This window comes from Neolamprologus brichardi, chromosome 7 (assembly GCF_056152115.1).
Source record: "Neolamprologus brichardi isolate AB-2024 chromosome 7, ASM5615211v1, whole genome shotgun sequence".
NCBI classification, from domain to species: domain Eukaryota; kingdom Metazoa; phylum Chordata; class Actinopteri; order Cichliformes; family Cichlidae; genus Neolamprologus; species Neolamprologus brichardi.
In genome coordinates, this window is record NC_142110.1 from 8,128,649 (window position 1) to 8,156,564 (window position 27,916).

The window sequence follows — 27,916 nt, forward strand, 5'->3', positions numbered from 1 at the left end:
CAGATACCTCAATATCTATGTTGGCATGCCGGATGTGGAAGAAAGCTTCAATGTAACCAGACCAGTCTCTCCCCACGAGGTGAGAGTAGCATGTGTTTCTGCTGTTAAATATGAACCATTGTTTACTGTGGTTTAATTAAAGTTGAATAAAGCCTTTGAGTAATCAAAAACACAGCTTTAAATGAGTTAAAAAAAAATATATATATATATATATATATATATTTATATATATCATTGCACATTAATTCTCTACACTTTGGACAGATAATCACACATTAAATACAGAGGGAACATGTCTCACTCAGGCATCTCTAGACTCAGCTGGCATTTAGTTGTAGCCCTCAGAGGTATTTCTTAATTAATTATTTTTGTTACTTATATTTGAGTGCCTACACCTCCAATACTTTCCTTTAAAGATGATGAGATATAGCTGAGAGTCATCCGTTTCATCCCAAAGTGTCGTCTCAGAGATATGACCTACTCTGCGCCCATCACAGTGGATATAGAGTACACCCGTGGCAGTCAGAGGATAATTCGCAATGCGCTGCCCATTGGAAGGTATCTTTTTTTTCCCCCTCCCCTGCTTCTTTTCTGTGATGCAGACATATTTATGTTACATTTATATCAAATCTACAAATTTAAAACCTCTCCAGCAAAGCTCAGTAAGCCAACAAGTGCTAAAAAAAGAGTTAGCTTTTGTGATTTTTAAGCTTTGTTTGCTGATAAACTGACCTTCTTCACTCATTTGTGCTGACGTATTCTGCTTTATAACAACACTGAAGCAATATTCATATTTTATTAATGAAGATAACTCTGCTTTTCTCAGGATGCCCATCATGCTGCGAAGCTCGAATTGCGTTCTCACGGGAAAGACGCCCATGGAGTTTTCAAAACTCAACGAATGTCCCCTGGATCCAGGCACGTAACCATAGCACTCTCATTTTAACTTTTTCCCCCTGAAGGGCCTCACCTGGACCCTTAATGATGAGTTTTGGCATCTCAGTATATATCAGTAAAATGTTTGATGACCATTCAGGGCTCTAGAGTGCGACTAATTTGGTCGCAAATACGACCAAATTTTTCAGTGGTGCAACTAAAAAAAATATTTGGTCACACCAGTGTGACCAACTCTTCGGGTAACAAAAAAAAATCTCTGCAACTCTCTGTGGTCAACAACAGACACACAGTATGCCCCTATCGTGGACTAAACCATTCAGAGATAGTCAGGGGCGGGACCTCTCTGATTGGCCGTGGTCCAGTTGAAAGTGCAGGTGGATAGAGAGAGGTGAGTAGCTTGAATAAAGCGATATCGATTCATTAAATCCTGAAACGACTTTTAAATAGAACTGTGTTTTGCCAGAAACGCCAGATTCTCAGATTAAAGCTCACAAAACTAATTCAACAACCACCAAACAGCAAATGAGAGCAGGTACACGGATTCCACACAAAGACGTAAACACAGAGCGGACTCGATGCATCAGAATCAGCTTTCTCTTTCTCGGCTTTCTCACCTGATGGCCTGTACACGGACACGCTGTCGGAGCTCACCGATTCTGATGCGTCGGGTCCGCTCTGTGTTTACGTCTCTCTCTCTCTCTCTCTCTCTCTACTTCAAACACCCATCTCAAATCTCTGTTTTCTGCATTATTCATTTGCTTATTACCCACAAGTCTACCATTTTTTACAGCGCTGTCGGCCGCTGTCTTTTTTTTTTCTTTTTTTTACTTAAATGACCTCGGACAAGAAAGCCTAATTTCTGCTGTTCAATACTGAAGAAACTAAAACTTTTTAAAATTATGCAAAATTGCAGAATCTTTTTAAGGTTGTCTGCTATAAAAATCCAGGCAGAAAAATCTCCTTCATGTTTTTTTGTTTTATTCTCAGTTACTTTCACACAAAGGCATCTGCTGTGATGTTCACAATTCTGATGAAAACATCACAAACATAAAAAACAGACCAGCAGACTCATATCTTCGACTAGCAGCTGGTACTTACTTGTCACCCAGTTGTAGTCCAGCTTTCCTTTATTGTCCTCTTCTGAGCCGAGGGCCTGAAGAGCCAGCTGGAGCTTCTTTCTGTGCAGTGGCTGTTTGATGCCCAGCTCCTAAACATCCACAAGTTTGGATTAAACACACAACATTCCCCAGTTACTGCACAGGAAGTTCAGGGCAGGAATGCTTTTCTTCCAGTGTTGGTAAATTTATTAAATTCTTCTGCTTCATCGCACCCTCTCCAGGTCCAGCTGCGAGGCCTGTAGCAGCGTCTGTCCAGAGGAGATCCACACGCGAGCCATGTTTACATAAAGACCAAGACCCTGCTCCTGCAGCCAGTCGCACACCTGATCCTTCGGCCAGCGTGCAAAAGCTGTTCTAATTTACTAATTTCTAAACTGCTTTTCTGCCTGCAAAAGCAAAGTGAGTGAAATCCAACTTTGTCAAAGTGTTAATTGAGCAGCTTAACCATGCACTGAGCAGTATACTGTGAACAGCAGCCGAATCAAAGCTTGCAAGGATGTTAACCAAGGATCCAAAGATGGCTCTGATGTTATAATTGTGTTAACAAGAGAGTGTAATTAAATAAAAAATGTACATTAGTACCCCTGCACATTACTGTAGCTGATATTATGTCAACTATTTCTTAGTTCTAGCTTCTAAATTATATTGACTTTTGAATTCGTGCTGCTTATTAGCAAACCAAATTCTTATATAAACTAGTATGATTTGTATAATTAATCAATTAGTCAGTTTAGTTTAGATTTTAGCTGACAACCATTCAAAGGTCATCCCTTGCAGGGTTTCTAATGGGTTGCAATTGTTTTTTCGGGGTGTCTACACACACAGGCATGAAATATTTATGGATATATGTGCAGAAATATTTGTATACCAGCCCTCGTCCTTCCATGGAAACATTGTAAAATGCTCGAATTCTGCCCTGCCATTTCTAAATGTCAGGTCTTTTGCAAAATGTGTAGTAAGCAGCTACTGTTGTTACTGAGAGAAGCATCTTTACACACATTCAGGATTTTACTGTTGGAAACCACCCAGCACTTTACTGTGGACCAGTGGCATGCTGGGTGCTCATCTCCTCTCAGTCTGCTGTGTGTTGTGTCGAGTCTTGTGTTTTAGTACGTGCTTCTTTTACACATAATGGAAACTGTGACTACAGAAATGCTTAAATAACAGTGCTCAGTCTGTGGGTGGTTTCCATAAAGTCTGAAACTGGTGGAACGTCCCAGTGCTGGGCACTCCCAGGATTGAAGGTAGCTGAATAAAGAAGAGGTGTCAGTGGATGTTTGTGTGCACATGAACATCTCTATTTGCATGCTTAAACATGTACAAATATACAGCAGGGTCTTTCGAACATCAGAAGAGAAAGGGACTGCTGTGTTGTTTGGGCAAATGTAAAGACTGGGACACGGAAATGCATCTTTATTTCAATCCAAACAAAGTTCCCACTGTCCTGTTGATAGGACATTCAGAACACCAGTGTTTTAGATATTGGTTTAATTTAATATTAAACAACTGGCATATCAAAATATGCATAACATCAGATCGAAATCAAAATTCTTAGCAAAACACAATTTTTATCTTCCAGCACTACGGTGCGCTAGGTTTCTGCCACTTTGCTGCCATCCATAAGTCAAAATTTGTAATCATTATCCCAACTGGGTATCTCACAATTTTGATTTGCCTCTGCTAATCAGGAAATTTTATTTTGTTTCGTTTTGTTTTTTGTGGCTTAAACAAGTTTTTAAAAATGTATGTCTGGTTAAAGCTGTAACATTCAAAGATCATCCTGCTCAAGAGTGAACTGGAAATACATAACAATAAAAGTTTATTTTATGTGCATGAGCAAATGAGCAGACATGTTTGGGAAAAAAAAAAAAAAAATCTGTAACCTGTAAGTTGAAATGTGAACTGAACTGTAGTTTAAAAAATAGTTTTAAAACATTTACTGTGTTTCGGGGCTAACCCTTTAAACTGGTTTTATTGGTCTTTATAGGTTTGTCAGTGACTGAAGATGATGTCTGATGCCAGCGACATGTTGGCTGCTGCTCTTGAGCAGATGGATGGAATTATAGCAGGTAAACCTCTCCCGTTAAAAAGTATCAGCGCAATATTTTACCATGACTTTTAGTACTTGTGAAAGCCTAAAGCAACAAAGTCTCTGCAGGTCTTCCAGGTTGAGTCAACATTGATAAGCCCTTATCTGGTGTTGTCACGGGAGTGGAACGGACTCAGGCGCAGACAGAGGTAGCACTGTTCAAGACACTTATTTAATCACACGGTGTGCTATATACACGTGAAGGGGTGGGGGAAAACACCAGGGTCCCGGGGATCAACAGGCTGGGGACACACTTCTTCACACTCGCTCTGCTCCTCGTCCAGGCAGTCTCCACACAAGCAGCTCACTCTCACTCACGGGGTCCAGGGGTCACAGAAGGGCTGATCCAGGTAACGTGAGTTACTCAATATTCCAGCGACGAATAGCTCAGAGCCCCAGCCTTAAGAGCCAGAGAACTGCAATCGCTTGATCAGCAGCAGGTGCGTGGCCAAGGGCAGGAGCCCAGTCAGAGCTCCGCCCAGGCAGACAGGTAGGAGAGAGAGAGAGAGCAACAACACTTGTGGCCACACTGGGCTGGCCGGGGAGGCACAGGGACCATGACAGTACCCCCCCCTCAACGGGAGCCTCCCGGCGACCCACCAGGCTTACCCGGGTGCAGGCGGTGGAAGTCCCGGACCAGACCCCCACCAACGATAGCCGACCGGGGCACCCAGGAACGTTCCTCGAGCCCATAGCCCTCCCAGTCAACCAGGTACTGAAACCCCCGACCCCGGCGACGGGAGTCCAAGATGCGCGAGACCGCGTAAACCAGCTGGCCACCCACGAGCCGGGGGGGCGGCGGGGGCCTGGAAGGAGGGCACAACGGGCTGGAGACCACTGGTTTGACCTGAGAGACATGGAATACATCATGAATACGCATATTGCGTGGCAGCGCCAAGCGGACGGATGCAGGGTTGATCACAGCACTGATTTCAAATGGGCCGATGAAGTTGGGGGTGAGTTTCTTAGATTCGGCACGTAAGGGCACGAATCGAGTGGAGAGCCACACCTTCTGCCCCACCACATACCCAGGGGCGGCCGTCCGGTGGCGATCCGCAAGAGCCTTATTCCGTTCCTTCGTCCGGAGTAAAGCCGCCCGAGTGGCCCGCCAGGCCCTGCGACACCTGCGGAGGTGATGTTGGACAGACGGAACAGTGTGCTCACCTTCAACCAAGGGAAACAGAGGTGGCTGGTATCCCAGAGATGCCTCAAAGGGTGACACGCCGGTAGCAGAGGATGTGTGACTGTTGTGAGCATACTCTATCCATGACAGGTGTTCGCTCCAGATGGCCTGGTTATGCGAGGCGACACAGCGGAGGGCGGCCTCCAACTCTTGGTTTATGCGCTCCGTTTGGCCATTGCTTTGCGGGTGGAAGCCAGAGGAGAGGCTCACCTTGGCTCCTATGGCGGAGCAGAACTCCCTCCACACCCGCGACGTGAACTGAGGGCCCCGGTCCGAGACAACGTCCTCAGGGATGCCATGGAGCCGGAAAACATGTGTGGTGAGGAGTCGGGCAGTCTCCAAGGCTGTAGGGAGCTTAGGAAGCGCAATGAAATGGGCAGCTTTGGAGAAACGGTCAACGATGGTCAATATTGTAGTGTTACCTGCAGACGGTGGCAGACCGGTGATGAAATCCAGAGAAATGTGGGACCAGGGTCGGCTGGGCGTGGAGAGCGGCTGCAGACGTCCAGACGGGTGTTGATTGGAGTGCTTATTTTGAGCACAAGTGGTGCAGGCGGTTACGTACTCCCGTGAGTCTTTAACGAGGGCGGGCCACCAGAAATACCTGCGCAGGAATGCAGTGGTGCGGTTAAATCCTGGATGGCAGGAAAAACGGGCCGTGTGAGCCCACTGGAGCACTCGGGACCGGACAGCCGCCGGAACAAAGAGTCGATCAGGGGGGCCCGTGCCAGGATCAGGGTCGGTTTCTTGTGCCTCCCGGACGAGCTCTTCGATCTCCCACGTAACGGCTCCAATAATACACGAAGTAGGCAGAACAGATCCAGGGTCGGTCTCCTCTCCGACTGGGGCAAATTGCCGGGAAAGAGCGTCCGGTTTAACGTTACGGGAGCCTGGCCTGTAAGTGATGGTGAAATTAAACCGGGTGAAAAACAAAGCCCACCTGGCCTGCCGTGAGTTGAGCCGTTTCGCCGAGCGGATGTACTCGAGGTTTTTATGATCAGTCCATACAATGAACGGCTGTGCGGCCCCCTCCAGCCAGTGTCTCCACTGCTCCAGAGCCAGTTTTACGGCCAGAAGTTCGCGGTCTCCGATGTCATAATTCCTCTCGGCTGGGGAAAGACGACGAGAGAAAAAGGCACAGGGGTGGAGCTTACCCTCGAACCGTTGGGAGAGCACGGCCCCTACTCCAGACTCCGATGCATCCACCTCCACAACGAACTGCAGGGAGAGGTCTGGCTGGCGAAGGATCGGGGCGGTGGCGAATAGTTCCTTGAGGCGGGAGAAGGCCTCCTGAGCCAGCCGGTCCCATTGGAATGGCACCTTGGGTGATGTTAACCTAGAGAGGGGCAGAGCGACTTTACTAAAATCCCTGATGAAACATCTGTAGAAGTTAGCAAACCCCAGAAAGCGCTGAAGCTGCCGGCGATCGGGTGGTTTGGGCCAGTCCAACACTGCCTGGACTTTTGCCGGGTCAGGTTTCAAATCCCCTCTGGTGATGATGTAGCCCAGAAATGCCACTGAATCCATATGGAAGTCACACTTCTCCCCTTTAACAAAGAGCCTGTTCTCCAGCAGGCGCTGCAGGATCTGCCTTACATGGACCTCATGTTCCGCTTTAGATTTGGAGAAGATGAGAATGTCATCTAAGTAGACAAAAGCACATCGGTTAATAAAGTCTCTGAGAACATCATTAACAAGAGCCTGGAACACAGCTGGGGCGTTGGTCAGGCCGAACGGCATCACAAGGTACTCGAAATGGCCCAGGTGAGTATTGAAGGCCGTTTTCCACTCATCCCCTTCACGGATTCTCACCAGATGGTAGGCGTTGCGCAAGTCCAACTTACTGAAGATCGTGGCACCCTGAAGTAACTCAAAAGCAGAAGAAAGAAGGGGCAGGGGATACTTGTTACGAACTGTGATTTTGTTAAGCCCGCGATAGTCGATACAGGGGCGAAGGGTCTTGTCCTTCTTAGCAACAAAGAAGAACCCCGCTCCCACTGGGGAGGACGACGGCCGAATGATGCCCGCAGCGAGAGAGTCTGCAATGTATTTCCTCATAGACTCCCTCTCTGGCTGAGAAATGCTATACAAACGACCAGATGGAAGCGGAGCCCCAGGCAGGAGATCAATCGCGCAGTCATACGGTCTATGAGGGGGAAGTGAACGTGCCCAGTCTTTACTAAACACTTCAGCCAAATCATGATAAACACGTGGGACCGAGGTCAAATCCGGAGGCTCGACCGGCTGGTCAGGCCCTTGAGATGTGGTTGGAGCAGGTGCAGCTCGGAGACAGTTCATGTAGCAGTCAATGCTCCACCCGGTTACTCTCTCTTTCTTCCAATCGATGTGTGGATTGTGTTGGAGCAGCCATGGATAACCCAATACAAGGGGGGTGCGCGGTGCTTGAAACACGAAAAGCTCGATGCGCTCTGAGTGGTTACCCGAGAGAGTAAGAGACAGGGGTTCTGTGATGTGGGTTATGTCCGACAAGCGCTGCCCAGATAGGGCTGTGACAGCCAGTGGATCGGGTAGGGCGTGTAGTGTGATGCTTAGCTTTTTCGCCAGAGCTGCGTCAATGAAACTCTGCTCAGCACCTGAATCCACTAGAGCTTGAAGAGAGTGGGTAACGTTCTTAATGGTGAGTCTTGCAGGTAACATAAGCCGGGGGAGAGAACACCTAGTCGTTATATCGCCCACCAGTATTCTCTCAACTACTGGCGAGCGCGCCCTTTTGCCCGCGCCCGGCATGCAGAGGCAAAATGGCCCTTACGGCCGCAATATAAACACTCACCGGCGGCCATACGCCGTTGACGTTCTGCGGGCGAGAGCTGCGAACGTCCAAGTTGCATGGGCTGCTCCTCCCCCTCAACCTCGCCATGCTCGCGTGCCGCTCCGGGCCCCGGTGAGGCGTCCCTCGGTGGCTGAGGCTGAGCGAAGCGACGTTGCGTGCTTCGCCGTGCACGCAGGCGATCGTCTATTCTGATGCATAGGGACATGATCGCACCTAAAGAGGAGGGTAACTCACGCACCATCAGTTCGTCTTTAATCTCCTCACTCACATTATTTAACAGTGCCGTCCTTAATGCTTCCTGCCCCCACCCCGCTTGCGTCGCTAGTGTCCAAAAGTCAACTGAAAAATCTGCCATGCTCCGCTTACCTTGCTTCAGATTCATGAGGCGGAGCCCAGCCGCCTCAGCAGTGGAGCCCTTATCAAAAACACTCCGAAACAGAGACAAAAAATCATCATAAGTAATTTCGGGACTAGCGCTCAGCACAGCTTGTGCCCAGGTCAGCGCACGATCTCGTAGTAACTGAACAAAATATGAGATCTTACTCCCGTCATTAGAGAAGGCATGAGGTCGCTGGCGAAACTGGAGTGAACACTGCATAAGAAAACCCGCACACTTCCCTACATCCCCTGAAAACAGCTCAGGTGTGGGGAGATGGGACTCACACACAGCCGGGACTAGAACCGGTGAGGCAGCACTTACTGCGGGGCTTGATGATGCCTGGGCGGGTTCACTGGTAGGCGAGGGTCCCGGCAATGGAGTGCGCTGAGCAGCTGCTAGTGTTAAGGCAGCGACGTTCTCGCTGAGGCGAACAAGCATTTGCTCGTGGCGTTGTAAGATCGCTTCCAGTGTGACCGGGGCGGAGGGAGACGGGGAGGAAGCTGAATCTGCTGAGTCCATGGTGGCTGGAATATTCTGTCACGGGAGTGGAACGGACTCAGGCGCAGACAGAGGTAGCACTGTTCAAGACACTTATTTAATCACACGGTGCGCTATATACACGTGAAGGGGTGGGGGAAAACACCAGGGTCCCGGGGATCAACAGGCTGGGGACACACTTCTTCACACTCGCTCTGCTCCTCGTCCAGGCAGTCTCCACACAAGCAGCTCACTCTCACTCACGGGGTCCAGGGGTCACAGAAGGGCTGATCCAGGTAACGTGAGTTACTCAATATTCCAGCGACGAATAGCTCAGAGCCCCAGCCTTAAGAGCCAGAGAACTGCAATCGCTTGATCAGCAGCAGGTGCGTGGCCAAGGGCAGGAGCCCAGTCAGAGCTCCGCCCAGGCAGACAGGTAGGAGAGAGAGAGAGAGCAACAACACTTGTGGCCACACTGGGCTGGCCGGGGAGGCACAGGGACCATGACAGGTGTCTTGTTATGGCTTGTTGCACAGCTGACATTCAAGCTGTCATGTGATATCTTGTGCTCCATCTAGCCTTTATTCTTTGCACTTTGAGTCTGTGTAACTCTAAACCAGTGGTTCTTAAACTTTTTCTACCCCTTTTAAAAGCTGGGAAAAGTTAATGCCCCACCCCATGTATTTGTCAGTCTTTACCAATAAAAGAATCCAAGTGAAGGTCAATCTCATAGCATCATTTTTTTTTTTGGGGGGGGGGGGGTCGTCCCTTCTTTTTTTCTTTTTTTTACCTATGTAAATCTCATTCAGTCACCTATATGCATTACATTTCTCTCCATATCCCTTCCCCCCTCAGTGGGTCTATGCCCAGATGTCTGTTCACCTGTTCAGAGTAATGTTACAATGCTGGTATTTGTGTGTGTATGTATATATATGTAACCCAACCAGTGCAGGGGCCTCCCTACACCCCGGACTCTGCGTTGTGTAAGTTTGTGTTGGATTGGGGTGCACAGTAGAGAGACCAGTCGGACACAGGCGTTCAATTTGTGGCTCGGACCGCGCCGTTTATTCAGATGCTGGGGCAAGCACCACTCCAACTCTGCTGCTGGCCCTTTGCAAATCACAGTAAACACTGCGTGATTATCGACATAGTAAAAGACAACAACAAATATATAAAAAACACATTAAGCAAAAATAATCATGTCTTTACAAAATTCCTCGGTCTCAGGAATGTGTATGAGACAAAACTAACATAGCTGGACTACCAGCAAACTGTAGCTGGAAAGCTAATGCTTCATCTTGCATTACTTTTCCCGAATGAGTGCTCTGCTAACTAGCGGGAATGTAGCCCGAAATCGCGGCAGATATTACCAAATGAAACATGCACACAAACTGCTCATACTCTCATCAGACAATACATGAACCTCCCAACAAACACAATATATGCTTAGCAAACCGCCATTTTACACAGTGGAACACTTATTTTTAAACAAAAAACCAATGCAGTACACCTCTGACAGTGCTTACCTTTGCAAATCACAGTAAACACTGAACAAAGATGGCGCCCGCGCGAACAAGAAATCTGAACTACGGTGTCCTGCAGAGGACAAATGGTCAAAATTGCTAAAATTTACAATGTATATGCAGCTCAACAGCGACACCTTGTGACCTATTCCAGTCACTGCCTTACATCCGCCTCTCCTTTAAGTGATGGCGTCCCAGTCATCAAACAAAACAAAACAAAACAGTCTCACTATGTATAAAAGAATAACGGTGTGGGAAGATGTGCAGTGTAATGCGAAAATGTCTATGTGTGTATCCTATTAGTATGGGTACACTGGCTGTGTCATCCTACGTGTTTCCTGCAGCCCTCCTTGCTTTGGCCCTCTGCCACAGCTTCCATCCCCTTTCTATCTTCTTTTGATCTGCCTCTGGTTCGTTAACTCTCGACCCATAAGTCAGTCTCTTTGGGGGATGCCGACTCCTCGGCAAGTTCCTCCTTGGTTCACTTGGTCTGGGAGGTGAGTGGGTGACCCTGGCAGTTTCATTCCCCCTCCAATCTTCACTCTCTTGTCCTGCCCCTGTGTCCTTTTCCCCTGGTCCTGTGGGGGCAAGTGATCCATTTGCTGCTTCAGCTGAAACTCCCTCCCCACCTCCTTCCAGGCTATCAGCCTCCCAGTCCTCGATCGTGTCCGACTCTTCCTCGTGTCTGATTACTTCACCAGCCTGCTCTCCACTGTCCTCTACATCCTCAATCTCTCCTCTATGCACCTCCTCCACATCGAGCTCCATTTCCTCCCTTGCCTCCTCTCCCACCTGCTCCACTGGAAGAAACATACACTGTGTGAGTAGGTTGCGGTGGACCACTCTCTCTGTATCACCATTTTCCGATCGCACCACATACACCGGCATGTCTGGCTGTTTCTTCACCACAATGTATGGACATGACTCCCACTTGTCTCCGAGTTTGCTTCGCCCCTCCACATGACACACTTTAACAAGGACTCTGTCACCCGGGCTGAAGCTTTGACTCTTTGCTTGTCGGTCATAGTATCTTTTCTGGTGACCCTTAGCCTGGCGAGAGGCCTGATTAGCCTGTGCATAAGCCTGTGACAAGCAGTCATGCAGGGTCTGGACATACTCGCTATATCCCCCCGACCCATTAGTGGTTGACAGCCCAAAAACCAAGTCGACAGGGAGCCGTGGATGCCTGCCAAACATCAAGTAGTATGGTGTGTACCCTGTTGAATCATGGCGGGTGCAGTTGTAGGCGTGTGTCATTGCATCCACATATTCGTGCCACCGGGGCTTCAGGTGAGGTTCTAGCGTCCCCAGCATGTTCATGAGGGTGCGGTTAAACCGTTCAGTTGTCCCGTTGCCCTGTGGGTGATAGGGCGTGGTGTGGGTCTTAGTGATGCCGGTGCATTTACAAAGCTCCTTCACCACAGCACTTTCAAAATTACGCCCTTGGTCTGCATGCAATTTTGCTGGGAAGCCAAACCGACAGAAAAAGTTTCTATACAGCACCTTAGCCACTGTGCATAGCGTGAGAAATGGTCAGTGACAACAAGGACATTTTCGATACCACCTTTTGATTTCTCAAGAGTCAAGAAATCCACACAAACTAGCTCCAAGGGGGCACTGCTGTGGATACTGACCAGGGGGGCCCTGACCCCTGCGGTTGGAGTTTTCCTAAGGCAGCACCTCTCACATTGCTCGCACCAAGCCTTGATTTCCTGAAACATCCGTGGCCAATAAAATCTCTCCCTTATCATGTGCAATGTCCTCTCAAAACCAAGGTGGCCTGAGTCATCGTGGAGAGCAGTCTTGACTGATATACGCAAATCCTCTGGTAGCACCAATTGCTCAACTACTCCCCTTTGGCTGTCTTGGACGCAGCGGTACAGGATGCCATCCCTTACCACTAACCTTCTCCACTCCTTTAAGAGAAGGCGCACGTGCCCTTCAGCACTCATTCGCTCACTGCGGCTTGGCTTCTGGTTCATACTCTTATAGTGCAAGACAGGGCCAATAACAAGGTCTTTTTTCTGCCCTGCACAGATCTCCTGTTTGGTCATGGTGGGCAGGGATTCCATCCCCACATCCCTGTAAGGCTCAGTGGATGTAGGGGGCCCGAGTTCCAGTTCCTCCCCTGCAGGCGTGCCATGGCCAGTGAGGCTTTGAATATCCTGGGTAGCCTGTGTCACACCATGCCCCTGTTCATCGACACCCACCCACTGAGGGCATGTCTGTAGGATGTGCATGACCTCCTGGTTAGGCATGCGAGAGAGGGCGTCAGCGTTTGTGTTGCTCTGTCCCCTCCGATACTGGACATCGAAATCGAAAGCAGCCAGCCTAGACACCCACCGCTGGCCTGTGGCATCCAGCTTTGCTGAGGACATAACATACTTGAGAGGGTTATTGTCTGTCTGGACAGAGAACCTACGCCCATAGAGGTGGTCGTAGAATTTGTCTGTGACCGCCCATTTGAGAGCAAGGAACTCAAGTTTGTGTGCAGGATACCTTGTCTCTGCTGGGCTCAAACCTCTGCTGGCGAAGGCTATGACCCTCTCAGCTCCCCCTTGGACCTGAGCTAGAACGGCGCCCAGACCCTCCCCTGAGGCGTCCGTCTGCAGAACGAAAGGCAAGCTATAGTCAGGATATCCCAGCACTGGAGCGCTTGTCAGCCTTTCTTTTAGGGTCTTAAATGCCTTCTCGCATTCATCTGTCCACATAAAGGGTGGATCGGTGGCCAGACTTTTCTTTCCCCCTCTCTTTTTCTTCCTGGGGTCACCAGCAGTTAGGCGGTACAGGGGAGCAGCTAGGGTAGAGTACCCACTTACATACCGCCTGCAGTATCCAGCAAATCCCAGGAATTGCAACACTTCTTTGCGGTTTGTGGGCCTCACCCAGTTTTTCACCCTGCTGATCTTTTCTGGGTCTGTCCGGATCCCCTCAGCAGACACTAAGTGACCCAAATACTGAACCTCCTTTCTCACTAGCTGGCATTTAGAAGGCTTTAACTTCAAGCCATGCTCCCGAAGCCGATCGAACACCAGCTGCAGTCTTTCCAGATGGTCATCAAAGGTTTTGGAGAATATAATGAGATCATCAAGATAGATTAGGAGGTGGGTGAAGTTCAGGTCGCCAAAGCAGCAGGTCATGAGTCTCTGAAAGGTGGAGGGAGCATTCTGGAGTCCAAAGGGCATCCGATTTGCTTCAAACAGCCCCATAGGGGTGCTGAATGCCGTCTTGTGTTTGTCATGCTCCGCCACCTCTACCTGCCAATAACCAGAAGTGAGGTCAAGGGTGGAGAAGTATCTTGCCTGCCCTAGAGCCTCCAGAGCTTCCTCTATTCTGGGGAGAGGAAAAGCATCTCTCGTGCTGCAGGAGTTCAGTTTCCTATAGTCAATACACAGCCTTAGTGATCCATCTTTCTTGGTTACGATCACGACAGGTGAAGCATATGGACTTTTGCTGGGCCTGATAACGCCTGCTGCCTCCATTTCTGTCAGCAACCTTCTCACATCCTGCCACTGTGATGGGGGGATCTTACGGTAAGGCAGTCGAAATGGCTTAGAGTCGACCAGAGGGATTTCATGCTGCACAGTCTTTGTATGGCCATAATCCAGGGGGTGCTGTGAGAACACACCTACGTTCCTTTCCACCAGCTCTTTAAGAAGGGAACGCTGGTGCTCGTTTTCGACGTCTGCGCCACTTAAATCCACTTCCTGGCTTGCCACAACGTGGTCCATACCCAGGCATGCTTCTCTGCCTCCGCGAATGTGATGACTGCCCTGCATCCTGTCTGAAAAGTCCACAATACTTTCCACCAGAGATGCCTTGGCCAGATGCGTGTGAGGCTTGATAGTGATAGCATGCTGGGAGAGGTTCATCACTCTTACCGGGGCACATCCTTTCTTTACATCAGCAAGAACTCTGGCGACCAGGATGTCTTGGCTGAGCTGCAGGGAGGGATGGCCTTCAATTAAGACTGTATAAGTCTTTCTTTGTGGTCCAGCTTTTATTTTGCACATTAAATCCATCTCTTTCCCAGCTTGAATGTGTACCTTACGACCAGTGTAAACAACAGGGCCCACTGTGTCATCCACATCACACTGTTCAGTGCTCTCAATCTCCAGCAGGGAGGTGTACCACTCCGGATGAGTCTCCTTGACCTGGAGAAGGAACTGCAAGCCGTAGGTTGCCTGGAGGTGGCTTCTGGAGGCACGGAGGACATTAGTTCCTACAAGCAGAGGAACAGAGGAGCGGTACTCTGTGTTAGTGACAACAAAAGCGGGCACACCCTTAAACTCTCTCCCCAACAATTTCAGGTCGATGCGTAGCACACCATGGTAGGTGACACTCTGGCCCCCTGCACCTTCTATAGGTATCTTAGAAGGTTGTAGCTTTTGTTTATGGAGGGTGGGGTGGCTGCGCCAGTACTGATGCGTAATACTGGTTATCTGGGAGCCAGAGTCGATGAGTGCCCTGCACTTCATTCCGTTGACTTCCACCTCTCCCTCATTCCTGGGACCAACTAGGGGAGTGCTCTCTCCTCCGTCACCTTTGTTCACCTGCACTGTGGGGACTTGCTGCTCACCCATGGTTGCCCCGGCGACCATGGGCTTTATCAGTTTAAAGGCTGAGCTGAGTAAGTGTTTCCCTCCATGGGGGTCACAGGCTGAGGATCGCGTGCCCATGTCTGATCAGGCCCTGGGAGCACTGCTCTGCAAACCCGGGCTATATGTCCTTGCTTCCCACACCGGTAGCATGTGACCACTGACATTGGGGTTGCAGCCCCAGGAGGTGGTCGGACTCTCAGTGGAGTGGCAGAGGATGGAGCATCAATTCTCGATTCAAGGTGGGTCAACTTGGCCATCTGCTCCTCCTGGCTCAATGCTAATTTCTTGACCATCTCTGCTAGCTCTGACCACTCTGAGGAATGTTTAGCCTTTTCTGCCTTCACATTCACACTACACTCTGATGCCACTTGTACCTGGGCATAAGTTTTCTTTGACTTGTTTTGAGGCTGGAATCTCTTTGTTTCTGTTGCTAAATTTCGGAGCTCAGCCTGCAGCTCACGGAAACTCAAAAGCCGGGGCTTCATTGGCGAGATCCTCGCATACACATCTTCATCATTAATCCCCCGTATGAACTGCCGGGTGAGTTTACTGTCACGGTCAGGGAAAGGCTTGCCTCCTCTTTGGTTTTCTTCCACAGCTCGCAGTGTTGCCTCCAGTGCTATAGCATATGAACAGGCAGACTCCCCAGACCTCTGAACACGCTCATAGAAGTCCGCTAGTAGATCTGAGGAGCTCTGTGTGTCGCCGTACTCTGCTCTCAGTTCTTCGAATGCCCTTTCAGGTGTTTGGACATGGAGAGGTAGATTCAGGACCAGCTTTCGGGCTTCACCAGTTAGGTGACGCACCACCGTGGAAAAGCGTAGGTGAATCGGGAGCTCTATTGCCTCAAGAAGATACTGCATGTCACGAATCCAGTCCTCTACAAGGACCTTGCTGTCAGCACTGCCAGTGAAGGCTTGGACATTTTTCACTTGGTGAGTCTGTATAAAACCACCGTAGGCAGCTAGTGGGGGGTTAGCGTTGGCTGCAGCCCCGCCAGGAGCACTTAAAGAGGTATGCACCTGCTGGGGGGGTATACCAGGGTGTCCACTAACTTGGGGGTCTAAAGCAGAGGTTGGTACGTGCATTGAGGCATGGGTGCCGGGTGGGGCTATAAAACCTCCATGGGTCATATTCACAATAGGGGGCATGACAGTGTTGGAGCTTATAGCAGATGAGTGGAGGGGAGCTCGAGAGTCATGGACAGCAGCTAGTGGCATGCGGGGCAAACGGGGGGTCAGCCCATGCTTTGAACTTTCAAGGGTCTGCTCGGCTGCAGAACGATTATTCATTATGCCCACTCCCTGCACTGTTAGGGGGCTTGGCATGGTGGCTTGGGGGGCAGGTGTGGAATACAGATGGCTGGTGTATGCTTGGGAGCTGAATGGAACGGTCATCGTTGGGTAAGGAGTGTTAAATGATTGGTTCAGGGTGGGCTGCTGAGTACTTTGCACCGCTGGGTAGTTGGGATATGAGGCAACATGGGGTGCCGGTGTAGCATGGACACTGGCCTGAGGAGAAAAAGCAGGGGGCATAGTTATCTGTACATCTGGCTGAAACACTGGAGGGGCTGTAGTTAGAGGGCTGTGGTTGGACTGGCTTGTCTGATTGGCTGGCACTGAACTTGGGCGAATTTCAGATAGGTGTGAGGGCACCTGCATTTGGCCTCCATAGGCTGGCAGTGGTGGGGCATGAGCTGGAGCCACGCCAAGATCAGTCTGGGGTGAAAGCATGGTTGGTGGTGGGGTCTGTTGTGTGCCCAGCCCAGAGTCGGTGAGGTCCCTGATTGGGGTGTGATACTGTAGCCGCTGGCCAGTGAAGCTGGGGAACTGGGTGACCAGCTTCGACTTCACTGATGACTGTTGGTCCACTGTACGGACGCTAGCTGTTGCCCCTTCATTCAAAAGGTGAGGCTGTGCCCTCTTCGGAGTGTCTGCATAGTCTCTCATCATTTTCACTGTCCTGTATTTCCAATTTAGCTGCACCAAAAAATGTATGTGGGTTGTATGCTTTTCAGTGTGAGTAAGTACAATCTATTTCTAGTAAAATAGAACACAACACAGATGTATGACAACTATCATCTCATAACGCAAAAAAGAATTCACAAAAAAAACAGCATTAAACTCAGAGTGCAGTTAAACAACTATCTTCAACACAGAGGTTGTGAATGACACAAATCAGAAGCAATTTCTTAACCGCATTTGATGATTATCATTATAGACAGGGAACATCAGTTAACATTCTCACTACAATTCAAGTCTCTGAGTCTTTTTTTTTTTTTTTTTCAATGACAGAAAACCCTCAAATGAAACCACCCCAAGATTTCACTTTCAAAGGATATGCCTGGGGAGGTGAAAGTCCCAGTAATACAGCTGCACAGGCAGTTATATACTTAGTTCAGTACCCCGTCAGACGGCAACACCTCTTACTGCAGCAGCGTAGCTGGGGGTGTCGGCATTGCTTTCTCTCCGGTCTCGAAGTGCCACAAATCCGGGTCACGGCACCAAAGATGTAACCCAACCAGTGCAGGGGCCTCCCTACACCCCGGACTCTGCGTTGTGTAAGTTTGTGTTGGATTGGGGTGCACAGTAGAGAGACCAGTCGGACACAGGCGTTCAATTTGTGGCTCGGACCGCGCCGTTTATTCAGATGCTGGGGCAAGCACCACTCCAACTCTGCTGCTGGCCCTTTGCAAATCACAGTAAACACTGCGTGATTATCGACATAGTAAAAGACAACAACAAATATATAAAAAACACATTAAGCAAAAATAATCATGTCTTTACAAAATTCCTCGGTCTCAGGAATGTGTATGAGACAAAACTAACATAGCTGGACTACCAGCAAACTGTAGCTGGAAAGCTAATGCTTCATCTTGCATTACTTTTCCCGAATGAGTGCTCTGCTAACTAGCGGGAATGTAGCCCGAAATCGCGGCAGATATTACCAAATGAAACATGCACACAAACTGCTCATACTCTCATCAGACAATACATGAACCTCCCAACAAACACAATATATGCTTAGCAAACCGCCATTTTACACAGTGGAACACTTATTTTTAAACAAAAAACCAATGCAGTACACCTCTGACAGTGCTTACCTTTGCAAATCACAGTAAACACTGAACAAAGATGGCGCCCGCGCGAACAAGAAATCTGAACTACGGTGTCCTGCAGAGGACAAATGGTCAAAATTGCTAAAATTTACAATGTATATGCAGCTCAACAGCGACACCTTGTGACCTATTCCAGTCACTGCCTTACATATATATAACACAAATGACTTGGCATGACATCATTTGACATGAACTGGTGAAAAGTCGAGAGAAAAAAAAGTTCTTTAGTCTGATCAATCAGTATTGATGTGACGAGGTGTATTAGTGCTTGTGACATGGGTAACATGCAAATCTGTAAAGGTGCTATCGATGCTGCAGCATAATTGTAATGTGTTCTGCCATCCAGACAATGTCTTTAAGATCTTTGATTATGTTAGCAAGATTATGCCAAACCAGATTCTACTTTAATTAAAGTAGCAAAGGTCTATAAGAAGGGTCCAGAAAGGAGAGGCAAACCTGTTGTAAGGATGGAACATTTGTGACTTTGCCAGCCTTTTGTGTCCTCATCAGAAGGCTTAAAATGTTGCTTAAAAAAGGAGGTGATGCAACACAGTGGTAAACATGTTCCAACCTTTATGAAATACACTTTTTTTTTTTTAACATACGCTTTTTCTTTTAATGACAGTTATTCAGTTTCAACATTTTTATAAATTGTGTATTCAGTGTTGGCTTTAAATAATGTGATTACATTTTACACAGCATCCCAACATTTTGGAAAATTATATTGTGTTCTTCAATTACTGTTAGTGCCTGAGCCACAAAATGATTGATGTCCTCTGTAATCTAGCAGATGAGAACTTTTACTCACTAAAGCTTGTCAACAAACATCACATGCAGCATAAGATGACACTGCAGTCTGTCTCTGGACTAATTTTATCCTCATATTTATTCCTGTTGTGATTCTTTTGTCTCAGGTTCCAAAGCTATAGACTACTCCAATGGTTTGTTTGACTGCCAGTCGCCTACGTCACCTTTTATGGGTAGTTTGCGAGCGCTTCACCTTTTGGAAGACCTAAGAAGTGTCCTAGAGTTGATGGACTCGGAGGAAAGGGAGAGTCTACGATGCCAGATCCCCGACTCCACAGCTGACAGCTTTGTTGAGTGGCTCCACGGTCACATGGTAAGACCCTTACTTGTGGATGTTAGAAATATCAGTTGGATTCATGGAAAGAGATAAAGTTTATTAGCAGGTCTTTAGAAATTAAAGCAAACAGACCACTTTTTGCTCTTCTGCCATCCAGAAAAGTGTAGCCTCAGGGTAAACCGTTGTAGCGCTCGTGTTGCATTTTCTGTTTTTGAAATCGGTGCAAGTTGTGTAATCTTGCCAGATCTCTCTTGGAAATTAGATTTTTAATCTCAATGAGATTTTTTTACCTGGATAAATAAAGGACTAATAATAAATCAAAAAATCATGGAAGGAGTTTCTCCTGTGATGGCTGGGCATGACGCCCTTCAAACAAACTGTAGCACAGCTGGTTTGATTCTGATTGTTGCGTGTGCCAAATTAAAGCTGTATTAATACAGAACAGTGTGGGCAAACAGTCTTGTATCCAAGTCCACAAATGGCTTGTTTGCTAAGCGAAAACGCAGAACAATTGTCCTGTACTGCTGGGTTCCCATGGAATCCAAGATGCATTAGCTGTATTGGTGTCACAGTTGATGTGCAGCAAGAAACGCACAGACTTCTTGTGAATCAGAGCAGTGACTGGCTGCAGGCCAGTGAGAGTTTTTGTGTAATACTGTAACCCACTCTGTGTACAGCAGTCTGAATGTGAGCTCTCCATTTCAACCATGTAAGGTTTTATTTGTGCAGGGTGAAGTGGTGTAGCTGCTCAGGCACTTTGATGTGAAGAATTTCAGCTGAGAACATTAGTAGACATTAAAGAGTTCTTCTAATAATTTATTTTTCTCTCCCCAGTCTAACGGACACATTTCATTGGGTGGAGGTGACCACTACCAGGAGAGGCTTTCACGACTAGAGAGTGATAAGGAGTCTCTTGTGCTTCAGGTACCTGTCTAGCAGTAATTCCATAATTTTACCATCTCCTCCACCGTCTATTTTCTGTAAAAGTCCTGTGAAGCTCATCGATGTTACTTCTCCCTCTCATCGACCAGTCAAAAACAAGAAGGGGCAGGACTTGCGTTATCAACACTGTAAACAATGGCGGGCGAGAAAACCATTTTTGTAACCTAGCAACATCAAGCATTGAAAGAATGCTTGAAGCTCTAAAAATTAAGTCAGGGGTTTGACACACAAAAAACACTTACTGATAAATATTGTTTTACTTAAGAAAATACTCCTAGTACTTAAACCAACGCAGAGTTAAAAGGTGAAAATGGAGCACAGCCTGACGTCCTTAATAAACTCAATAAATCTGCTGCTGCTCTGAAAACGTCAAGAAACCGCAAATTTCTGAATAATAGTTCACATAATGCTTTATTATTGAATTCATTTTTGTTTGTTGATTTTTAATGAATTTCCCTGGGGTGGCAAATGGTTACTAATGTAATTATTAGCCAGTGTTTGTATAATTTATGGGTAGCTACAGGTGGACTCTCCAGGATCTGGAAAGGAACTGAAACATTGTAAAACCTAACTGGAGGTTTCAAAGCTTGCTCGTGTTTCTGCCCCACATGCAAAAGATTTATTGCACTTGAACTGTGATCAGATTTGTTTAGTTCTCTCCCTCACTGTTTTTAGGAGCAGGGTATCTGTATATGTTGATTGCATGATTCTAAAGCTGCCGCCACCCCTGATGTACTAAGAGAGATTTCTCTTCTGACTTGAAACTCTTAAAAATCTATAATAGTACAAAGAGTGGAACTGATAACTTTGGCTCATCATGTTCTTTAATAACTTGGCCCTTGGTTTGTTTAATATCAGGCTTTGCTGTCCTTTCTAAAAATGTGTTACCTTGTGCTCATGCAGGTGAGTGTACTGACAGACCAGGTTGAGGCTCAGGGGGAGAAGATTCGGGATCTGGACTTGTGTTTGGATGAGCACAGGGAGAAGCTCAACGCCACAGAGGAGATGCTGCAACAGGTCTGTGTGTGTTTGTGTGTTTGTCTTACACTCTGAGGATGGGAAAGTTTGGGTGGTGCTGACTCTCAACTGGAAGAGCTGAGTTCACACCCTCCTGTCAAGTAAACATCTACTGTGTGCACTGCTGTGCTAAGTTTATAAGTGGATGTAACAGGGGCGTCTTGTTAAAACTGTTACTCATTGAGGCTTTGCAAATGACTTTTTGTGTCTCCACCTTTACACAATAATTCCTGTACTACCAGTGTTGTTTACACAGATTATTTGTTTGTTATTACAGGAGCTTCTGTGTAGAACTACTCTGGAGACTCAGAAGCTTGAGCTTATGTCTGAAGTGTCCAACCTTAAGCTGAAACTCAACAGTATGAAAAAAGAGAGGCTTGACTTTGATGACGGATTTAGGGACAGCGAGGTGAACTAATCCTCTTTGTTTCTGAATGTTTCTTTTCTATCTCACTTAACGCACACAGACACACACACACAGACACACACAGGCTCAACAATAATGAAACACTCATTTATTTTGTCCTAAATCTCGGGGAGAGAGGATCCCGTCTTATTATCAGTCTCAAAGTCATTTTTATTCCTTGTTAGTATTTGCTAAACTAGCCATTGACGGTATACCCACATTATTGTAATATTAATTGGATTTTTTTTTGTTACTTTATTAGACAAGATTTTTATAAAGATGTTGTCAGTCATTTGTTTACTAGAGATGGGAAGCTCTCTGCTTCCCAGATAGACCGAGCAGAATGTCTGGAAAGCTTTCAAACATGTCATGGTCTTGTTGTAGCAGCGCGGCCATCTTTTCCACCCCGCTGGAACAAAAAGCTGCTGTCCGTGTTCCGCCTCACAGCACATAAATCACTTCTTTTCTACAAGCAGCTTCCCCTCATTTTGTCACTGCTGCTGCTTGGAAGCACTGATTTGCTGCTTTCAAATGCATTTGTAGTCACTTTATAGAACTTTTTGCTGATACAAGTCACATTTGCAAGATGGAAGCAGTTAATGAGATGTTAAAATGATTCACTTAAATTTCATTTTGGAATCTTAGAGTTAAATTTTTATCTAGAGGACAAAAAAATGTGTGTGTGTGTGTGTGTGTGGGGGGGGGGGGGGGGGGGGAATTATCCTTCAGTATTTAAGGTGTGACCTGTTCTTTGTTTCTTTTGTCAGGATTTGATTCTTGAAATTAATGAGCTGCGGTACAGACTGACTGAACTGGAGACTGAAAAACTACAGTATGAAAAGAAACTTAAATCCACTAAGGTGAGTCATCCCAGAGCACTTTACTGGCTGTGTATGTATCTTAAGGACTAGTTTTACCCTTTTTTAAACAGCCAAAATCCACCATTCTGTTTAAAGTCAATACTTAACAGCTGAAATGTTCTTTTATGCCCTTTAAAAAAATATAATATCTGTACATCTCTTGTTACCTGGATAAAGTTATTCATGCAACCATTTCAGCTGCTATTTGTATAGTATTATGCTGTAGTCACAGTAGGGAAAACAGTGGTTTGAGACCACAGCACAGCCAGAATTTTTGCAACTATGCAATGAGCATTTGGATCTTGTTGCCTTGGAAATGGTTCCTTTGCAGATGTGGACGAGGACTGTGATCACTCAGTCAGCTGGTATTTGCAGAGCGGCTTTGATGGATCAAAATGGTGATAATACAGTGTCGGTTTTAAATTGAAATGGGGTTGAGTTGGCATTTACAACCCTAATTCCTAAAAAGTTCAGATGCTGTGTAAAATCTGAAGGGGAGGGGGGAAACTGAATGCAATCTATTCATCCATCCATCTATGTTTTCTTTCGTTTATCCGGGGCTCTGTTACACTATTGGAGCAGCAGCCTAAGCAGAGAAGCCCAGACCTCCCTCTCCCTGGCTAACTCCTCCAGCTTTTTCAGGGAAATACCAAGGTGTTCCCAGGCCAGCTGAGAGATATGTCTCCAGCATGTCCTGCATCTGCCCTGGGACCTCCTCAAGGTGGCGGATGTCTCACCCAGGAGGCGCCCAGGAGAGATCCTAGTCAGATGCCCAAGCCACCTCAACTGGCTCCTTTCAACATGGAGGAGCAGCGGCTCTAATCTAAGTGTCTCCCGGATGGCTGAACTCCTCACCTTATCTCTAAGAAGAGGCCAGCCACTCAGTAAAAGCTAATTTTTCTGCCCCTTGTATCTGCAATCTCGTTCTTTCAGTCACTACCCAAAGTTCGTGACCATAGATGGGACGTACACCGACCGGTAAATTGAGAGCTTTACATTCACGCTCAGCTCTCTCTTCACTACAATGGACCCGCACAGCATCCGCGTCACTGCACCCAGAGCACCAATCTATCTTTCGATCTCCCACTCAATTCTCTCCTCCCTCATGAACAAGACCCCGAGATACTTAAACTCCTCAACTTGGGGCAGGAATTCATCCCTGACCCAGAGTGGGCATTCCACCCTTTTCCGCCTGAGAACAATGGCCTCAGATTTGGAAGTGCTGATTCTCATTCCCACTGCTTCACACTCTGCTCCAAACTGCTCTAGTGTGAGCTGGAGGCCATCATCTGATAAAGCCAGCTTAATCACATCATCTTTGAAAAGCAGAGAGGAGATTCTGAGACCACTGAAACGAAAAGCTTCTGCCACTTCTACACCTCCTATGGACTTTCTGTCCATAGGAGTTCTAACTTTTTGGAATTTTTTTGTACTTGCAATGTGTTTGTGATTAATCTGCAAAAGTTGCAAATCTGTTGACATATGTGGCCAATCTGTTGCTGTCTACGTACACAGAATTTTGCATCAAAAATGTATTTATATTCAGGGTCCAGCCAGAACATCATAAATTTGAAACAGAAATTTCAAAGTTCCTCCACAAATGGTGCCACACTGCTGCAGGATGGTGATTCAACTTCTTCAAAATGACACTGGTGCTCAGCAGCCTTCCTTTTTATGTGGGATATAACCACAATGCAGCCACTGACTTGAGTCCTCTATTGCAAAAAGGCTCATCATAGATGATTTGCACTCACTGGAACAGTGACTCTGATTGATTGCAGTGTAATGGGGTGTTATGAATTAGATGACATATTGACAAACCTTTACCAAATTGTCTGAGAAGGAGTTCAGTTATTTTGAGTCAAATTGCCTTCTGCCAGGTAACTGATGCAATTGCTTTGAAGGTGGTCAGTCAGAGGCTGGGGGATTACTAACCACCATGTTTTTTTTCCTCTCTCCTGGTCACAAAGAGTTTGTCACCCTTTTGCCTCTTAATCCAATCCCATTAACAACATCTAAGATTTTTTCGTGTTATTTAGGATTTTTTTTCCTTCTCATTCAGAGATTCTCATGGCTGTTTGAATGCTGTGAATTTAGGTTTTGGTTGCAAAAGGAAACGAGTTCAAATATCAAATGGACCCTTAATTGTTACAACACAGACAAGAAAATTGTTTGTTTTACAGTTTGAAAAGAGAAGTTAACCAAGAACACAAAAAGCTAAACTAAACTAGGTGAAGGCCAGCTGACTATCAGACTGCCACCACCCTTTTATATGCTGACGTTAGAAAAGGTGAAGGAGGGACTCTGCTTACTAGAATTTTCCAGATGATTGCTTTGGATGTTTTCTATCGTATGCTTCTTGAACTGCATGTAGTAACTGCGTGTAGCTTTGGGGGTTTTGTTGTTTGTTGCGGTGCCTACTTTTAATCTGCTTTAGTGGTCATTTTCCTGGAAATTTAGATATTCAACATTTCTTGATCTCTTTTTATCTTCTCTCCTTCCCATTTCTGTTTTCTTCTTCTTTCCGTGGCTTGTCTCTTTACTGCTAGTCACTAATGGCCAAACTTTCTAGCCTGAAAATCAAAATGGGCCAGATGCAGTATGAGAAACAGAGGAAAGAGCACAAACTCCAGGCGATGAAGGTCGGCTTTTCCCAGGATGACTGTTGTGCTTGCTGTATGATTATGGTTTTTTGACCTCTCCCTTTGGCACCTCTTCTTCTTCTTCTTCTTTTTAATTTTTGAGGCATAAAATGATTAAATCTGGTTAGATTCTGTTTTCACGCTCAAAAATGTATGTATTTTTGCAAATAATTTACTTGACCACGCATTACTGCATTTTGCTATAATGCATGGTTAAGTCAAGTGCAATCAGAAACACCACTTCCTTAAGTCTGCATTTACTAGGCACCAACTTTATAATTTCTTGTCCTGTTTAGTCTCTGATCCAGATGAAACTCTTAGAAAGAGGCTGAAAGAAAAACGTAAGGGGGGGTTTTATGTCCGTGATTTTATTATTGCACTCACCTCCACCCGTATTTGCATGAACGAGCATGAGCCATCTGAACTCTGCTTGTCCATTATAACCAGTTGCAGTGCTAGTACCCGACCACAGCGCGCCACATCTCAACTTTTTTTTTTTAATGGCACGAATCTTGTCACTGAGTTTTTAATGCCCGGCTACAACAGCAACAAGAACAGTTTGCCTTGTGTTGTTAGCAGGAATGAAGAATGAACTGTTTGTTGTGACCCTTCAGACTGCTTACTCCACCTTCTGACTCATGTCTTCCAACGTTAATCACCTACCTCTCTTCACCAGCAACCTGTGTGTGCGTGTGTGCGCACCCTGCTAACCTGTCCTGCTGTTGTGCTTTTCAGTTTCTTTCATGTACAGCTGTCTTAATAAATGTCCACTTTCCCATCAGTTATATATACTATACTCTACATTCATCTGTATAGAACAGTTTCATTTTTCATGCACAGCACACGCACTCTCCATGATTCTCTATATTGAAGTACAAATTACAAGTGTCCATTTTAAGAATCCTATTGACTAAAGCAAAAACACAAGCTACCTTCATGTCTTGAGCATACCTTTTAAACATTTACAGTGCAGGTGAGGAAAAATAAGCGAGGCCCCCGAGTTTAATAACTAGTCAAACTTTTCTTGGGTAGAAGTAACCTTGAATAAACATTTGTAGCTGTAGACCAGACCAGTTTAATGTTTAACAGACAGTTTATCCTTAGGACTGCTTCTGCTCAGCCAGATTCTCAAAATGTTTCAGTATAAATGAGTTTCTTGAGGTCATTCTGCAGCTTTTCTATCAGGTTCACTCCAGAAGAAGGATTTTCTTTGTTTGTAGTCATCCTTGAGTAGATTTATCTCAAAGTTTTGGCCTTTTGTTTCACTGCCAACTAGGGATGCAACGATACCAATTTTTTCAAACCGATACTTGGATCTGAGTACTTGCCGATACAGAGTACAAAAAAACGATACTTCTACCACACACACACACACACAAATACAATTAATTGGAAGACAGGTTTTATTATATTCCCTGCCGATAAAAAATAAAATCTTAATAAAAATGACCACAAAAAAATTTCAAGTGAAAAATAAGCACTTCTGTTAAATTATTGCAGAGTCTCCACTTTGTAATTTTACAAAATATCACTGAACTATTGGCACTGTCTCGAGCTTTCAGAATAATAAATAAACACTTCTGTTTGGAATAAAATAAATACAAATTAGGTTTCGAATAAAATAAACTTTTAAATTATTGCAGAGTGTCCATATTGTAAACAAACAAACAAAATAATTCTTATTAAATAAATAATAAAATATAAAAAATTATAAAATAAATAATAAATAAAATAATAATTGGCCCCCTAGTGGCCAATCTAAAAAACTACAACAGAAATGACAAGCCTCCCTCTGATTAATGAAATAAGTTGGTATCGGTTCATGGTATCGGTTAACTTTTACGAGTATGAGTACACACACATTTTACAGTATCGGCCCCTGATACCCGATACCAGTATCGGTATCGGTGCATCCCTACTGCCAACAATAACAGTTTGAGAGATATAAGCATAATTTGCAGTGTAAAAAAATTAGGAAACTGAACAAGTGGAGGACAAAAAAAGTTCTGTTCATCCATCTGTTTTCTAAAGTATCAGAAATGTTCTCAGTGAAAGGGTGGCTGTGAAGAAAGAAGGGAAACTGGTAGAAAAGGCTGAGGTATGCCAAAATACACAAGTACTGAAAGGGACCGCTATCAGAGTGTGTGTCAGTGTGTTGAAAAGTGGAAATGTTTGAGCAAAGGTTAACATGTAAAACACCCGCTCACACCAACACTGTGTGTACGTTTGGTTTCTAAAAAGCAGTGTGGCCGTGATGTTGCTGGACTGACAGCCTGTAATGTTGCATCCTGTATGTTTAAATTTTACATATCCTCACATTTTAACACCCTCAAACTTCACACCAGGAACTCTTTCAGTAATCTTTTTCTCTCCTCTCTAGATGTGGAAGTCCAGAGGATGAAGAAGGCAGTGGAGTCTTTGATGGCAGCAAATGAAGAAAAGGTACATGTGACCAACTAGGATTCACCGTGTATCACATCCCAGCTACCCAAAGCTGCTCCGGGGGGGGGGATAAACTGACCTCATTTTTCTTTTTCATTACCTTTTCCTTTGCAGGATCGTAAAATTGAAGAACTGAAACAGTCACTGCTGCGGTACAAGAAAGTACAAGACATGGTGATGTCCGTGCAGGGAAAGAAAGGTTACAATCTAAAAATTTAAGTATTTTGACAAATTTACATAAAATTTGATTCACAGCATTTAAAAACTGACATTAATGATGTGCTAAAATAATGCATTTTAAGCTTTAGCTGCCACACAGGCCCTTCAGCTATCCCTGGGTTGCTTGC

The 27,916-nt window shown here is 46.0% G+C and overlaps 1 protein-coding gene across 3 annotated transcripts; it reads left to right on the forward strand.

Moving 5' to 3' along the window:
• On the forward strand, positions 1-27,768 carry LOC148101913 (liprin-beta-1-like). Of its 3 annotated transcripts, XM_087842994.1 has the most exons (12): positions 8-79; positions 458-558; positions 827-918; positions 2,237-2,414; positions 4,003-4,084; positions 19,091-19,296; positions 20,095-20,184; positions 21,106-21,219; positions 21,497-21,628; positions 22,393-22,485; positions 27,508-27,569; positions 27,684-27,768. In XM_087842994.1, the coding sequence occupies exons 5-11, from the start codon at positions 4,021-4,023 to the stop codon at positions 27,526-27,528; spliced, it is 720 nt and encodes a 239-aa protein (XP_087699120.1). In that variant the 5' UTR covers positions 8-79; positions 458-558; positions 827-918; positions 2,237-2,414; positions 4,003-4,020; the 3' UTR covers positions 27,529-27,569; positions 27,684-27,768. The 3 variants fall into 3 exon arrangements, with proteins under 3 accessions (XP_087699117.1, XP_087699120.1, XP_087699118.1); XM_087842991.1 differs by lacking the exons at positions 27,508-27,569; positions 27,684-27,768 and having other exon boundaries at positions 1-79; positions 22,393-22,631; XM_087842992.1 differs by lacking the exons at positions 27,508-27,569; positions 27,684-27,768 and having other exon boundaries at positions 39-79; positions 417-558; positions 22,393-22,631.
• The last annotated feature ends 148 nt before the right edge of the window (positions 27,769-27,916 follow it).

What these genes read in the sequence shown, in the direction of transcription:
- LOC148101913 (XM_087842991.1), top strand. Translation starts at nt 4,021, where the DNA reads ATGATGTCTGATGCCAGCGACATGTTGGCTGCTGCTCTTGAGCAGATG. An exon ending in AGTGGCTCCACGGTCACATG is followed by an intron (nt 19,297 to 20,094) that starts GTAAGACCCTTA and finishes TTCTCTCCCCAG; the next exon opens with TCTAACGGACACATTTCATT. An exon ending in ACGGATTTAGGGACAGCGAG is followed by an intron (nt 21,629 to 22,392) that starts GTGAACTAATCC and finishes TTCTTTTGTCAG; the next exon opens with GATTTGATTCTTGAAATTAA.